The sequence below is a fragment of the Mastigoproctus giganteus genome, chromosome 5 (assembly GCF_048544385.1).
Source record: "Mastigoproctus giganteus isolate SK-2022 chromosome 5, ASM4854438v1, whole genome shotgun sequence".
Taxonomy (NCBI): Eukaryota; Metazoa; Arthropoda; class Arachnida; order Uropygi; family Thelyphonidae; genus Mastigoproctus; species Mastigoproctus giganteus.
Genome location: NC_143579.1, coordinates 43534957 through 43549993, shown reverse-complemented (window position 1 = coordinate 43549993; position 15037 = coordinate 43534957). Strand labels below are relative to the sequence as shown.

The 15037-nt window shown below is 37.4% G+C and overlaps 1 protein-coding gene across 1 annotated transcript in view; it reads right to left on the bottom strand.

Annotated features, from left to right (window-relative positions):
• Positions 1-14390, bottom strand: part of LOC150085338 (28S rRNA (cytosine(4447)-C(5))-methyltransferase) — a 94397-nt gene extending 80007 nt beyond the window's left edge. The window contains exons 1-3 of the mRNA XM_090373163.1: positions 14220-14390; positions 11338-11377; positions 5379-5452 (exon numbers count right to left, since the gene is read on the bottom strand). Coding sequence (XP_090229289.1) covers positions 5379-5452; positions 11338-11377; positions 14220-14325 — 220 coding nt within the window. The 5' untranslated portion in view covers positions 14326-14390. The remainder of the gene's footprint in view (positions 1-5378; positions 5453-11337; positions 11378-14219) is intronic.
• Positions 14391-15037: the final 647 nt, after the last annotated feature.

Sequence of the window (15037 nt, the reverse complement as noted above, 5' to 3'; positions counted from 1 at the left end):
AGTGCAGAATCATAAACTGGAGCTCCATAGTCCAGACGAGATCTTATTAAGGTTCGATATAGAGGCAGAAGCGTGAAGCAATCGGCTCCCCATGCCATGGAAGAGATAACTTTAAGGATATTCATCTTTTTCATGCACTGTGTCTGTAATTGCCTTATATGCACCTGAAAAGTAAGTTTAGTGTTGGGTACTAGTCCCAAGAACCGGATATTGTTGCTAAGTGGTATTTGTTGGATTCCTAACCTTAGTTCAGGATCTGGATGAAGCTGAAGCTTTTTTGCAAAAGTGGATAGCAGTTGTTTTTGATGCAGAGAGGTGATAGCCATTATGGGATGCCCATGATTGTATTTTATTTATTGAGAGCTGCAATTGACGCTCGACTGAACGCATATTTTGCAAGTGGCAGGATATTGTAAAGTCGTCTGCATATAGATAGGTGTCAACATTAACTGGAATGTTCTCTGTTGCATTGTTTAGCTTAACTGCAAAGAGCATCGCACTAAGAACTGATCCTTATGGGACCCCTTCTTCATTATCAAGTGAGATTCTAGGTACCAAACCAATTGAGCGTGAATCATTTTTTCTAATGTTTTACCAAGGCAACTACTAAGAGATATTGGCCAATAGTTTTGTGGATTTGATTGATCCTTTCCAGGTTTAGCAAAGGCTAGGACTATTGAGTGGCACCAAGAAAGAAGGTAGTAGCCTCCAGAGAATATCCGGTTGAAATATATCAGTAATGAGTTCAGAGCTTTCTTCTTTAGGTGTTTGAGCATGATAGTGTATCCCATCAGACCCTGGTGCACTATTAGCTGATCTATTTAAGGAGCTCTCTAGTTCGAGTAATGTAAAAGGTCGATTATATGGAAGAGATGTCGTTGTATTGAAGGTATGCTTATACTTTTCTGCATTGGCTTTTATCTGTTTAAAGGCCGACTTATATGCGGATGTGGCAGAGATTTCAGAAAAGGATTTGGCCAGGGCGTTTGCAATTTCTATTGGAGAAATCTTTACTCTTCCAACTTATAATAGGTGTTGATTCTGTGTGGGATTTACCATTCAGCTTTTTGATTTTGTTACAGATTTTTCTGCTCTCTGTATTTTTATTAATGGTGGAAGCAAACCGGATCCAAGAATCTTTTTTCGATTTTTTCTGCATGTAACACGCCTTAGCTTTACATTTCTTAAAATTTATCAGGTTGTCAGTTGTTGGGTTCTTGCGAAATAGATTCCATGCTTTATTCTGTTCTTTTTTGGCATCACAGCATGCATGCATGCATCATTCCACCAGACATTGGCATGTCTATGAGGACCAACTCTGGTTTTGGGTATAGAGCAAATTGCAGCTGATTTTATCTGTGTAGCAATGTGGTCAGTAACATCATCTATAAGCTGGCTTTTGATGACTTGATCATCAAAGGAAATTGCATCGGTGAACTTGTTCCAATCTGCCTTGTTAAATTTCCATTTTATGTGGCTGGTTATATGTGAGATTCTATTTGTTTGCAATTTGCAAATGATCACTATTCAGTAGGTTACTTAAAACTAACCACTGAATAAGTGGGAACAGTTTTGGAGAACATATTGATAGATCTACGGCAGTAGATACTCCGGTGGGAAAGTGAATATAAGTGTTGGCACCAGTATTTACTAATGTAAGATTCTGATTATCAAGAACTGTTTCAACGAGTTTTCCTCATTTGTCAATCCCCACATAGGATGGCACCCACTGAAATCTCCTAGCAGAATGAAAGGAGATGGAAGCTGTTTTATAAGATCCTCCAGCTCTTTTACAGTAAATTCTTTGTTTGGGGAGAGGTACACAGAGACTACAGTTAGCATTAAACCCAAAACAATATGTACCGCTACAGCCGCTAATGTGGTCTGTAGAGGGATCTGTTTGGTAGGAACCTTGTTGTCAATAAGTATGGCTACACTTCCTTTTGTTAAGTTAGTACTGCTTCTGTCTTGTTGGCAGATACTATAGTTTTTAATCACTGGAGTCACCTGTGGAGTTACATTAGTTTCTTGCAGGCAGATGATAACTGGACTATGCTGTTTGATTAGATCATAAATATCAAAAATATTGCTTCGTAGACCTCTACAGTTCCATTGTATAATGTTCGGCATTATTTCGGCTTAGAGGTTGTAGATGGTTCTGTCTGTTTTTTGTATCCAGCCTGTTTGAATCAATCTAGTTTCATTCTTTCTTTTTTCTGGAAGGTAGGGTGCCCAATGTCCATGTCATCTTCTGCGTGTAAATCTAAAATGGCCTCTTCTTGCAGGGTGCCAGAATCTATATCCATATTTCCTGAGTATGGTTGGTCTGCAGTGTTTGATGCTGATGCTTTCAATTTTGTAGTTTCTGGCAAAGTATCAGTTGCAGTTGGTGGGACTGTTAGTGGAGTATTGCTAGCGAAAGTTACTTTACATTGTTCTGTAGATGGTGGTTGTGGGGACGAAAGCACTGATCGAGCCCAATCTGCAATTGAAATGGATGGGGATACTGTGACTGCCATTTGTGCATCAGTTGATTGATATTTTTTGGTTGCTGCAGCAGAGGCAACTTTTGGCATGTTGAGCATAATTTGCTTCCTAGCTTCTTAGTAGGTGACCTTTTTTTTCAACTTTGTATTTTTGGATGTTTTTCCCTAATCTACAGAGTTCACATGCTTTTGAATAAGCTTGGATGCTGGCCTTTACAATTTGGGCATTGTGGCATTTCTGCAGTGCAGTCCGTTTGTGAATGAGCTTTGGAGCCGCAGTTCGGGCAGGTGGAGTCCCCTCGACATACTGTTTGTGAGTGTCCAAATTTTTGACATTTGAAACATCTGATTGGATTGGAAAAGTAGAGATATACTCAGCAGTTAAGGTATCTGGCTTTCACACATGATGGTAAGGTTAGTGTACTAAATGTTTGAATAATGTTCCTAGTGGGAACAAGTTCACCATCTTTTTTTTAACATTATTTGTTTAGCTTGAATGACTTTTTGCTCTTGTAATTCTTCTACTATCTCATCTTCAGCAACATTCATCAGATCCCACTCTGCAATTACTCCTTTGGAGCTATTCAATGGGCATGAGAGGTGACCTGTACAGGTATTGAGCCAAAACTTGACAATTTCAGTAGAGTTTGTTTGTTATTTGGTTTTTAGGAGCATTAGCAACTAAGGCCATATTGTTCCGGGGATATGCGATGATCTTTCCCTGACCTTTCCACATCCTCCATATTTGGTGGGCATGGGCTTGAACCCCAGTCTAATCAAGAAGCGTGTGCTACGCACTGCTGCTCCTGCCCACCTAGCTATGGAGGCACCTTCAGTAGAGCCTGAGAATGCTGATGTTTAGTTGTTTCGACTAGTAGATCTCCAGATCGGAGTATTTTCACCATTTGCAGTGAACCAGCCACACTTTCAAAGCATTTCTGAACTAGAAATGGTGAAAGGGCATTCATAGGTTTGGATGAAAGAGAATGTAATACGAGGAATGTTGGATATTCCTGTTCATTTTCATTTTTGCGTAGTCTCTTCGATTGGGATACGTCACGTTCGGTTCCATTAATGTCATGACCCGAGGGTCTGGGCTCAAGTGCTGGGTAGTTGTCGCAATCCATGGTTGCTCCTTTTAGCCCCGGATAACTTTTCCCCCAGGTTACCGGCCCTGCTACATGGAGGCAGGAGCGGTGCCACCGGTGACCAAGCGAGAAGAGATTAGTGGTTAGTGTGTTATGTAGGTTAGTTCAATATACAGGAAGAAGAAAGGTACCTTTCCCTTCTTTTGAAAAGCTTACTTCTTTATTGAGAAGAGCAGAAAAGAATTAACTTAATAAACAGACTTGAAAATTCTCTGAAAACAGCTAATTCTAGAGAAGGCACTTTGAGATTTGCATTGATCACTCGCATGGCACTTGGGGCCACATAAGTTTGAAGTGGTGCAGAAATGCCAACAGGGCTTGGTAATTTATTGGGATTAAGATTTATTCAGGATTCTTTTAATCTCTTTCTGTTGGAAGAGATTAGAAGAATCCTCAAAATAACAGAGGAATTAAGTGGGTTATGTATAGTGCTGGTAGGAGACAATCTGTCAATATTATCAAAGTTTACAGGGAAAAAAAAAAAAAGATGCTTTTAAGTTACCATTATCTTGAGACAAAGATGCAATAGAACTATCAGGATATAAAGAGAAGTAAGGAAGGATGGAAGTTGCAGCCAATGATTAGCAAAGGATCAGAAAGCCCAACTACATTTGAACAAAAGGCAAGCTTCCTATATTGGTTGTTTTAAAATTGAGTTTGGATTTATTAAAAACTATAACTTTTATAATTAACTGTATTGCACTTCCTACCAAACAAGATGCTTGACAGAATCCAAGGACTTGATGCTGACCATCGATTTGCCACCAACACAGCTTATAGATGCTATGTGCTTCTCATGGCAAGCTCCCCAGCTGACTCATCATAACTGTCTGGACTGAGTCATTCAACACTTGCTGCAATGGATCTGGCTCCAGCATCTTCAGCTGTGTGTGAAATACCTACATCTGTCGCAGTCCTCCAGAGGACCATGAAGTCTTCCCCTGATTATATTGTACCCCTTCCCATCATTACAGGATGTTTTATTGTGTCTATTTTTTGTTTTTCTGTGTTTTGCTTATTTACTATTTTTCTACATGTAACATTTTTTCTTTGTAGCATCCATTTACTTTGTACTCCACCTGGAAACTTGCCGTGATGGGAATAAAGATTTATTTATTTATTTATTCATTCTTATCTCAAAAAGCCCCTTATGCACAAATGGCTGTCTGTACATAAGTTTGTTACAATTTTATAGATTTCTTAAGAATATTTCAATCAATTATATAAATTATGTATTTGATCAAGAAAATCAAATATAATTCTGATTTTAGCTCACTGCATACTGGGTAAACAAACTCATATGAGTAACATCTACACAGAGTTCCAACATGACATAAATTAATACATGTATCACTGCTACACATCATGAATTATAAATATCATATTTGAATCTCATGCACATCCAAATAAGAGACATACCCCTTTTTTATTAAAAAAAAATTTAAGCAGCAGTATCTTTTTTAATGAATGTGTACAGTATATTTGAAATTTTCCACCATCAGTTGTGATACTTTATTACTTTCCAATGCTGCTTCTCATTATAATCCATTCTGTGATCATATCCTTCCCACTTTTAATTAAAAATTTCAGAAAAAAAAAAGTGCATGGAGTAAATGAATATTTATGCTATGCTGGGGTGGTGGGACAACTTTATGGGTTACATGACTCTCAGCCATTACATATTACAATAGTGTTTATATATATTTTTATATCCACAAGAATCTTATTCAACAAATAAACAAACCTTTTGGCATCTGTACTTTCTTAATTTCATTTTTTGCTTTTGAAATCACCTGTTTAATTTCTTTCAACTGTAATCTAAAAATATAAAGGGAGAGGAAAAAATAAAAAAAAAAAAAGGGAGTTATTAAGAAAAGTCCCAAAACAGATTCATTGGAATAAAGCTATACTGAACACAAAATAAAAAATATTATACAAGCAGTCCTTGGACTTATGGAAGGTTGCATCTCTAAAAAAGGTGCCATAGATCAAAACAGATTTTCCCCCATATAAACAATGATGCAATACAAGATTAAGTTATCAGCCACAGACTGTTATAAATATAAATATACAAATTTTTATTTGTATATTTATACAAATATAAATACAAATGCACAAATTTTTATAAATATAAATATAAATGCATATTTAAACAACTACCAAATAAATATGAAGTATGTAACAGTATTCCTTAAATACATAAAAAATGTGTATGATTATGTAAATGTATGACAGGTGTGCAATTGGGTTGAGTATATGTAGAATGTATGTTGTTCTAACAGGCCCCCTAATTTGTTCCAGTTGGGGCAATCTATTAGGAAATCCTCCCCTGTCTTGCTGACATCATATCCCTGATCTGAGACATGGCATGGGATATGCTAACTCTTGGTTAATTCTACAACCACAAATCTTTCTCTGTTTTTAACAGTCGCCCCCCCCCCAATGAAGGATGGATTGCTCCCACAAGGGCACCTTCTAGCCCTTTAACTTCCCATTTCCAGGTGGAAAGTTTTTCTATTATCTACCCTTCTTATTTTCATCTGTTTCTCCCCTGTTCCCTTTTTCCCTCTTCAGAGAATTCCCCCCCCCCCTCAGGGCCCTCCCTGGCAAGCTCAGGCATTATCCAAGGTTCACCCCAGCCAGAGACCTTTCTATTCCCTACTACACCTGGTCTACCTCCTTGAGGCAGTAGACAGTCAACATGGGGTCCAATTAGGGAGTCTTGGGGCTAAATGGCCAGAGGAACAACAGACCAATACAATTCAACACTATACTACACATACCAACACTAAAACTCACACTATCTCTGGCCTTTACAGAGTTTGTAGTATGACACAGGGTATACAAACATGAAGTTGGGGGTGACCCTGGTGCCTTGACAATCAACACTACACTATGTTCATTATATCATACCTATCATATTTAATCTGCCAATCCACACCAAGTGGAATGGCATATGAGGAGGGGGAGGAACTGATGAAGGTAAGTTGAATGATAGGAAAACTTTTCACCTGAAAATGGAAAATTAAAGGGCTAGAAAGGACCCCTGTGGAAGGAGTCTATCCTCCACCAAGGGGGGGAGTTTGTAGTATGACACAGGGTCTACAAATGTGAAGTTGGGGGTGACCCTGGTGCCTTGACAATCAACACTACACTATGTTCATTATATCATATCTGCCAACCGGGCTAGCCGGGTGGGTAAAGTGCCTGCCTGGCAACCCAAAGGTCGCGGGTTCGATCCCCGCCTCGGGCTTGGATCAAAGTACTGCAAAAACCTTGGGAGGTGCATTATGGCCACAGAAGCCTATGCGCCAACAACTATCAAAAAAAAAAAAATATATCATACCTATCATATTTAATCTGCCAATCCACACCAAGTGGAATGGCATATGAGGAGGGGAGGAACTGACGAAGATAAGTTGAATGATAGGAAAACTTTCCACCTTAAAATGGAAAGTTAAAGGGCTAGAAAGGACCCCTGTGGAAGGGGACTATCCTCCACCGGGGGGGGGGGGGGATACTGCAACAAGATCTAGAAAAATTGGGTCGATGGGCTGAGAAATAGCAGTTGAAGTTTAACACTGACAAATGCACAGTACTGCACTTGCATAGAAGTAATCCCAGAGTTGTTGTTTGTTAGTTGTTTGTTATTTGGTTTTTAGGAGCATTAGCAACTAAGGCCATATTGCTCCGGGATATGCGGTGGTCATTCTCTGACCTTTCCGCATCCTCCGTATTTGGTGGTGACGGGCTCGAACCCCAGTCTAATCAAGAAGCGTGTGCTATGTACTGCTGCTCCTTCCCACCTGCCTACGGAGGTGCCTAATCCCAGAGTAACTTATCAGCTATGTGGTATTACACTCAGGGAAGTGGAGAACAAAAAGACCTGGGTTGTTATTGTTGTTGTTATTTGGTTTTTAGGAGCATTAGCAACTAAGGCCATATTGCTCCGGGGATATGCGGTGGTCATTCCCTGACCTTTCCGCATCCTCCGTATTTGGTGGTCACAGGCTCAAACCCCGGTCTAATCAAGAAGCGTGTGCTACGCACTGCTGCTCCTGCCTACCTGGCTACGGAGGCACCAAAAAAAGACCTGGGGGAAATTGTGCAGACAGACATGAAATTCTCCGAGCAGTGCAGCTATGCTGCCACGACAGCTCATGGGGTTTTGCCAATGATATACAGAAACTTTACTAGCAGGGATAAGGGATGCTTATCCCTTTATATAAGGATGGTTAGGGTGCATCTTGAGCACTGTATACAAGTCTAGAGGCCTCACTTTAGGAAAGATGTAGATCTGCTGGAATGTGCGCAGAGAAGGGCAACCAGACTGGTGAAGGGAACAAAAGAGTGCACTTACCTAGACTTCAGTTCTGCAAATTGCAGCATCTCAAGACTGAGCACTTTCAGGGCGATCTGATAGAGGTGTTTAAAGCCTTGAATGGATTGACTAAGCTTAATGTTAATGGCATTCTTCCACTTGATGACACTACACACAAGGGGGCATACATCATTTGCCATTACTACTACCAAGCGTTATCACTTTTCTTTTCAATTTTAGTAGCGTAACTGACTTTTTGATACTTTTTTTTTAGAATGCTCTTATGCTCAAATTCTCAGTTATTCAGAGAATTTGAGCAAGAGAGCTAGATATTGCAGACTGGCTGAACATTTATTTTTGAATTTTCCTCCAAAAAGAAATGCCACTAGTGAATGTCAGTAGGCATTCACTTTTCATTGCACTCTTAGTCAAAGAACTCTGATAATCTGCATTAGCCTGCTAACCCCTTTAATGACTTGATTACCAAGTAAAGTAGCAAAGAATTCTTGCTCATGTTAACATTAGAAGGAAAGGTATGAACCACATTAGCCCACTACGCATGAATGGTACATCTACTGATGATCTTGTTCAGGTTACTGAGAAGCTAAATAAATATTTTGCATCTACATTCATCTGCAAAGAAGTTTTTAGGGATGGGAATGCCAGAAGTACACCAAGTTATAACCATGAGTTAAATGATTTTGTGATAACTGAGAGGAAAGTGGAAAAGAAATTGTTAAATCTAAAAGTAAAAAGGCACCTATGGCTGATGGAATCTATCCAATTATATTAAAAGAAGCAGCGAAAGAGGTAAACAAACCTTTAGCCATAATTATGAAAATGAAAACATCCATGAATTCAGGGGAGAGACTTGTGAATTGGGGATGTGCAAATGTCTCCAGAATTCACAAAAAGGGCAGGAGGGAGGGTAATCAAAGTGTGAAGAGAGTAATTACAGATCTATAAACTTGACTTCTGTTCCTTGGAAAATAATTGAGTCACTAATGAAAGAAATAATGCAGGACCACCTAGACAGGAATAAAGCTATTTGGCAATAACAGCATGGATTTGTTAAGAGGTGATTTACTTGAACATTCTAATTGGATACTATGACACAGTAACAAAGAAACTATGCAAAAGAGAAATTCTGACACCATATACTTAGATTTCAGAAAAGCTTTTGATACTGTTTCACATGAGAGACTGCTGTACAAATAGGATATGTGTGGCATTAAGGGCAAGCTACTGTTAAGAATAAAGGGATGGGTGAATGGCAGAAAACAAGAGAATAGTTATCCATGGGCACTGCTCTTCTTTGACTAATGTTATTAATGGAGTCCCTCAGAGTTCAGTGCTGGGTCCATTGTTATTTTCTATATTTATTTTTGATACTGATGATGGCACATCAGGCTTAATGTCTAAGTTTGCAGATGATACAAAGGTTAGTAGGTTCGTGAATGATGGTAATCAGGGTATACTACTCAGCTGCAACAAGACCCAGAAAAATTAAGCAAATGGGCCAAAAAATAGCAACCAAAGTTTAACATTGGCAAATGTAAGGCTCTGCATATGGGTAATGGTAATCCCAGAATAATATATCAACTGCGGTACCACTCTACTACCTTTAGAGTTTCATTCTCTACTACTCTAAAGGTAGTAGAGAATTAAAATGTTGTTATTTGGTTTTTAGGAGCATTAGCAACTAAGGCCATATTGCTCCGGGGATATGTGGTGGTCATTCCCTGACCTTTCCGCATCCTCCGTATTTGGTGGTCACAGGCTTGAACCCCGGTCTAATCAAGAAGCGTGTGCTACGCACTGCAGCTCCTGCTCACCTGGCTACGGAGGCGCCAAAGAGAGAATGAAAAAGACTTGGGAGTAATTGCACAGTCAGACATTAAGTTTTCTGAGCAATGCAGATGGGCTGTTAGAACAGTTCATGGATTTTTTGTCAATGATACACAAGAATTTTGTCAACAGGGATAAGGAGGCAATTATTCCACTGTATAAAGCAATAATAAGGCCACATCTTGAGTACTGCAAATAGGTCTGGAAACTGCATTTTAGGAAGGATATGTATCCATTGGAATGGATGCAGAGAACAGCAATGAGGTTAGTAAGGGGAAACAAAAAGGGTATGGTTAACAAGAAAGTCTGCAATTCTGCAAACTGAAGCATCTGGAAACTAGACACCTATAAGGTGATCTAATTGAGGTGTTTAAGGCCTTGAATGGATTGAGTAAGCTAAATATTGATGACATTCTTACTCTTGTTCAGACAACACACATAAGGGAAATACATTTAAATTGAGAAAGGATGGTTGCAGGACAGATGTGCAGAGATGTTCTTTCAGTCAGAGAGTAGTTGGTTGCTGGAATAAACATCCATCCGGTGTTGTGTAACTGAATAGTTTTCATAATTTAAGGAGGAATTATATAAATTTAATTATTAGACAGTGTATGCAGATGATATGGGAACTGTTTTTTTTTTTTTTTTTTTTTTTGGCTGTTGCTGTATAAACTTGTTTTCTTACATCATTTACCAACACAATCTGCAAAAAATCAATTTCTACTTTGAGACCAATGGCCCGAGGGGATAGCTACGTAAGCAAGTTTGCTGTTGCATTTTTTTTTTTATTTTTTTATTAGCTGGTTGGCATTCACATGACACTGGTAACTTTGCAGCACATTTTCACCCCACTGGACTGATGTCTCTAATCTTCAGTACATAAACTGATAAAAAAAAAAAAAAAAAAAAAACCCTCAGAAGCACTGAGTAACTCCAAAGTGAATGCAGACTTTCCAGTAAGTCAGAGTCTATTTCCAGTGGCCAACACATAGGCATGCTAGATTTCAATCTCTGTGCTCTGATTATGCTGATGTTTTTTTAAGGATTTTCTCGGTGTATTTATTCCTTTTATCATATCAGTGATTTTTTTTTTTTAAATTGTGTATTATGTCTGAACAAATGAATTTTTGTGGGCCAATTTATATATTGTGCAATGTGAGACACTCTCCACCTGAGATTAGCTAACAACAGCCCTGACTGTAGAAGTCTAAGAATACAGATATTTCCAAACAGATGGAAAACCCACTGTACTGTCACAGAAGACAGGAATAAACTGTAATTTGTGCTAAAATGGAGGCAGAGACACCTATCAGATAAAACTATAAAATACACATGGTTTCCAGAAATACAGAAAACTGGAACAGTTGACAGGTTGTATTCTGCATACATTTTTTGATGTTATTCAAACAGCTTGATTAAACTTAACTTTATTTCCAGCACAATTAATACTTCTATTATCTCTAGAACAAAACTTTTATAATACTGAATCTTTAACTGTGAATTAGTACATTCAATAAATAAATTAAAAACTCACTTTTTTTTTGCTCGCCTACTCAATGGTTTTGGATCTGAAACTAAAAACAAAAAGCAGTAAAGAAGTTAGTCAAAGATTGCTATTTAATATTAAAATTATTCAAATCAGTCTAAATATTCAAAACAGAATGCAAGACTTTGTAACCCAAGAGAAAACATATATAAGGAATTTAACAAAATATGGAATTGAATCTGAATGAAGAAAAATTCTTGAAAGCATCCACATAAAAAAAAAAAAAAACAACTCATAAGAAGTATTGTATGAATCTCTATCCTTTTACTGAATACCGGAATGAAATCCTTGCTACTTAGTTACAAAGTAACTTTTAACTGGATAACTTATATTTGAAGATTTCCTGGAGTTCAACTTCTTTAGAAAAGCCTAACCCATGTTGAAGACATAAAATACACATTTCAAATAATGCTTTCCAAAAAAAAAGTAAAACAGATTAATTTGATTTTTTTTTCCAAATATGCAGCAATTTTTGCATCCAGGCCAAGTGTACATTCACCAATGCATCTCAGTGCATTTAATTCAACTGTTTTGTTTCAACTCATTTCTACCATTTTTGCAACATGGCAAAAAAGGAGAATGTTACTGATTCTTAATATTACTTCAATTCAGTTCCTGTTGATCCTCAAATATTTGTACTCCAGAAATATTACTGCATCTTAGGGCCTCTGTTGAAACTAGTTCAACAGTTATTTTATGACTGCATCCTCGTTTTCTCTCACAAATCCATTTTCTGCCTTTTGACACAAACTTGGGCCTGCCTCAAAGGGATCCCACCATTCTTTGTCACACCCTTCCTCTTTTCTATCAAGTCAATCCAACTTTAGATCTTATACTGATGATATTCTTCCGAAGCTACCATTCCTGTTGGTAGTCATTCTTCTCAATATATAGGTGGCTCAATATATACCATAAAATTGAGAGGTTACTATACTGAATTCAATATACAAACTTAAGTTTCCCAAAATTACTTTACAACCTGATAACATATAATAACACAAATTGTTTTATATCAAAACAATGTATTACAGGGCCAACAACTTAGTTGTTGGCCCTATAATAAATATAATAAATATAACAATAAATATAAATATAAATAATAACAATAAATATAAAATTAATACTACTTAAAAGTGTGTCAATTTTTCTGTTTTTCTTTTTCAATAATAACTATAGAGAATAACAGTACAGAAAAAAAATACATATACAATCCTCTTTTGTAGACGTACAGAAATACCTCGCTTAGCAAGACTTAGCAAGCATGGGCTTCTCTATAACATTGTTTTCAATTAAGTTTAAGTTGAAAATTTACTGTACATATCAAAACTCATTCAATAGCCTAGACATGTACTCTACATATATGGTGTGTTGTCATAGCCTAGGTACGTGTGTGTATATATATGCTGTGGTGCCAACTCTATTGTCTCACATACACATGCCAATAGTTCCCCTCAGGCAGTTAGCGACAACGTGCAACAGTGTTCAGTATTCTTAATTCCAACCTGACGAGATAGCTTTTCAAACTTTTCATTTCACAATTTATTTTTTAACCTCTTTAAATATGATCAAAAATATAACCACATCTTGGTTAGAAACCACCATCAACAACATGCGTTCTGTTTGGCAGCATGTTTTGTCCGATTTGGCAAATGATTTCACTGGTTTTGAATCGTAAGTTCAGACAATTACTGAAGACATTGTGAAGATCAGAAACGACTTGGGATTCGAAACTTTGGACACTGCCAATGTACGTGACTGCACTGGCTCACATGCAAATGACTTAGATGATGCACCTCTCCTTGAAATTGACGAGCAAATTGCATATGAAGAGGAGAAAAACAATTCTGAAGTGACACCAAAAGAATTTTCAACAGAAAAATTGGAGTTTTTCAGGGGGTTGACATGGCCTGTCATGTGATTATGAACGGAATCCAAATGTTGAACATAGCATCGAGGTATGCAAATTTTACAAGATTGGATTCAATGCTACAAAGACTTGTATGCTGAGAAAAAGAAGTGACAACTTCACTAGACTTCATTATTGAAATACTTAATTATTTTTTAATGCACACAATGGTTTAGGTGTACCAAATTGAAACTGAAATTTTTTTTAAAATAAAAAGGTAGTATGAGATAACAAATTGAAGGCCGCCGTAGCCTAGTGGTCAGGCGCGTGGGTGCATAAGTACACGTGCCTTGAGTAACTGGGGTTCAAGCCATGACTGCTGAATATGGTGCTGTTTCTTGTATTGTCTCTCTTGTAAACTCCTCTGACCGTTTGGTCGTCCCGGAGTATAAACAGAAAATTTATTTATTATTTAAATTCGCATACCAATACTGTGTTCCTTGGGGAGGGGAAACGCCGATAAATTCCAAACTTATATATATCTCTTGTACAAAAATTAAATAATCATAGAGGCCTTAAATAATCTCATCCTTTACAGTTTCCTTAGTCATTGTATGCTTTAGTCTAATACCCTGATTCAGCTCTCGTATTATATACTTATGTTTGTTGTTTGTACTTGTTATCAAGCAACGATGTCTGCACACTAACCTGTATACTGTCCATATTACATTTCAATCACTACATTATATATAATTCACTTTCAGTCCAGTGTACCCTTGTTATTGTCGTATGATCGTATATCTAAGTTAGCTGACTGATCAATTCTCTGTTCCCGACTTGCTTATGTTAATCCTAACTGGTGGTAGATGTATTCATCATTTTAGTATTCAGTGTTTGGGCCGATCGGCTCAAATAAACTACCCATCGGCTCAAATAAACTGCTCATTTTATACTTTTGACATGTAAGCGATCATAAATTCATTGAACTCCACAGCTCACTTATATACTAATTGCTAATACCTACCCTGCTGAAGGTGTTTTGGTAATTGCAATTCCTGCGTTTTCCGTTTTCTTGCTTTCCTTTTTGAACCCACTCTAGGCTTATCTTTAAAATTTGCTTTTCTTCCCATTGCGTTTTAAATTTAAGTTTCAAATACTGTTTAACCTATTCACCTTCCAAACAAGTAACACGTGTTGTAAAATGAAATTTCCGCCGCTATGTGATGCTGGTGAGCATACGCTACATGCAATATGTAATTTCAGTTTTTTTTTTTTTTTTTTTTTTTTCATTCTGCTTTCTGATAGTTATTTCAGTTGATAGAATGTTTGGCAGAATTAGGTTTATGTCTTTTCCAGTAATTGCAGAGAAAACTATTGCAATGAAGAGTGGACATTTCACATCTGTGAATGTCTATTTTTTTATAGTCGATTTTCAGTTTGTAAGATGAATAACACTGGGGAGGGGAGAGGGAGAAAGTCTCCTCAGGGTCTGTTAGCTGAAGGATGGGCGAAAATATTATTTTGTACTCCGTATCATTTACAATATATTTGCAAATTGTATTTCATTCTCTACTTTAAATGTTTATACTTTGCTGATGAGAATAGGGCTAGAAATTGGTGGCTGGGGTACACAGTCCGTCCAGAACTGCTGTTTCTACTTACTCTGAAAAATAAATAAACTTTCTGTTTATATTCTGGAATGATACCATAGGGTCAGAGCATATAAGATCACACCATATTTAGCAGTCATGCTGTTTTGAACCATGATCAACAAGAAATTGTTGTTGTTGTAGGTTTTAGAAGCATCAGCGACTACGGCTATATTGCTCTGTGTATATTGTC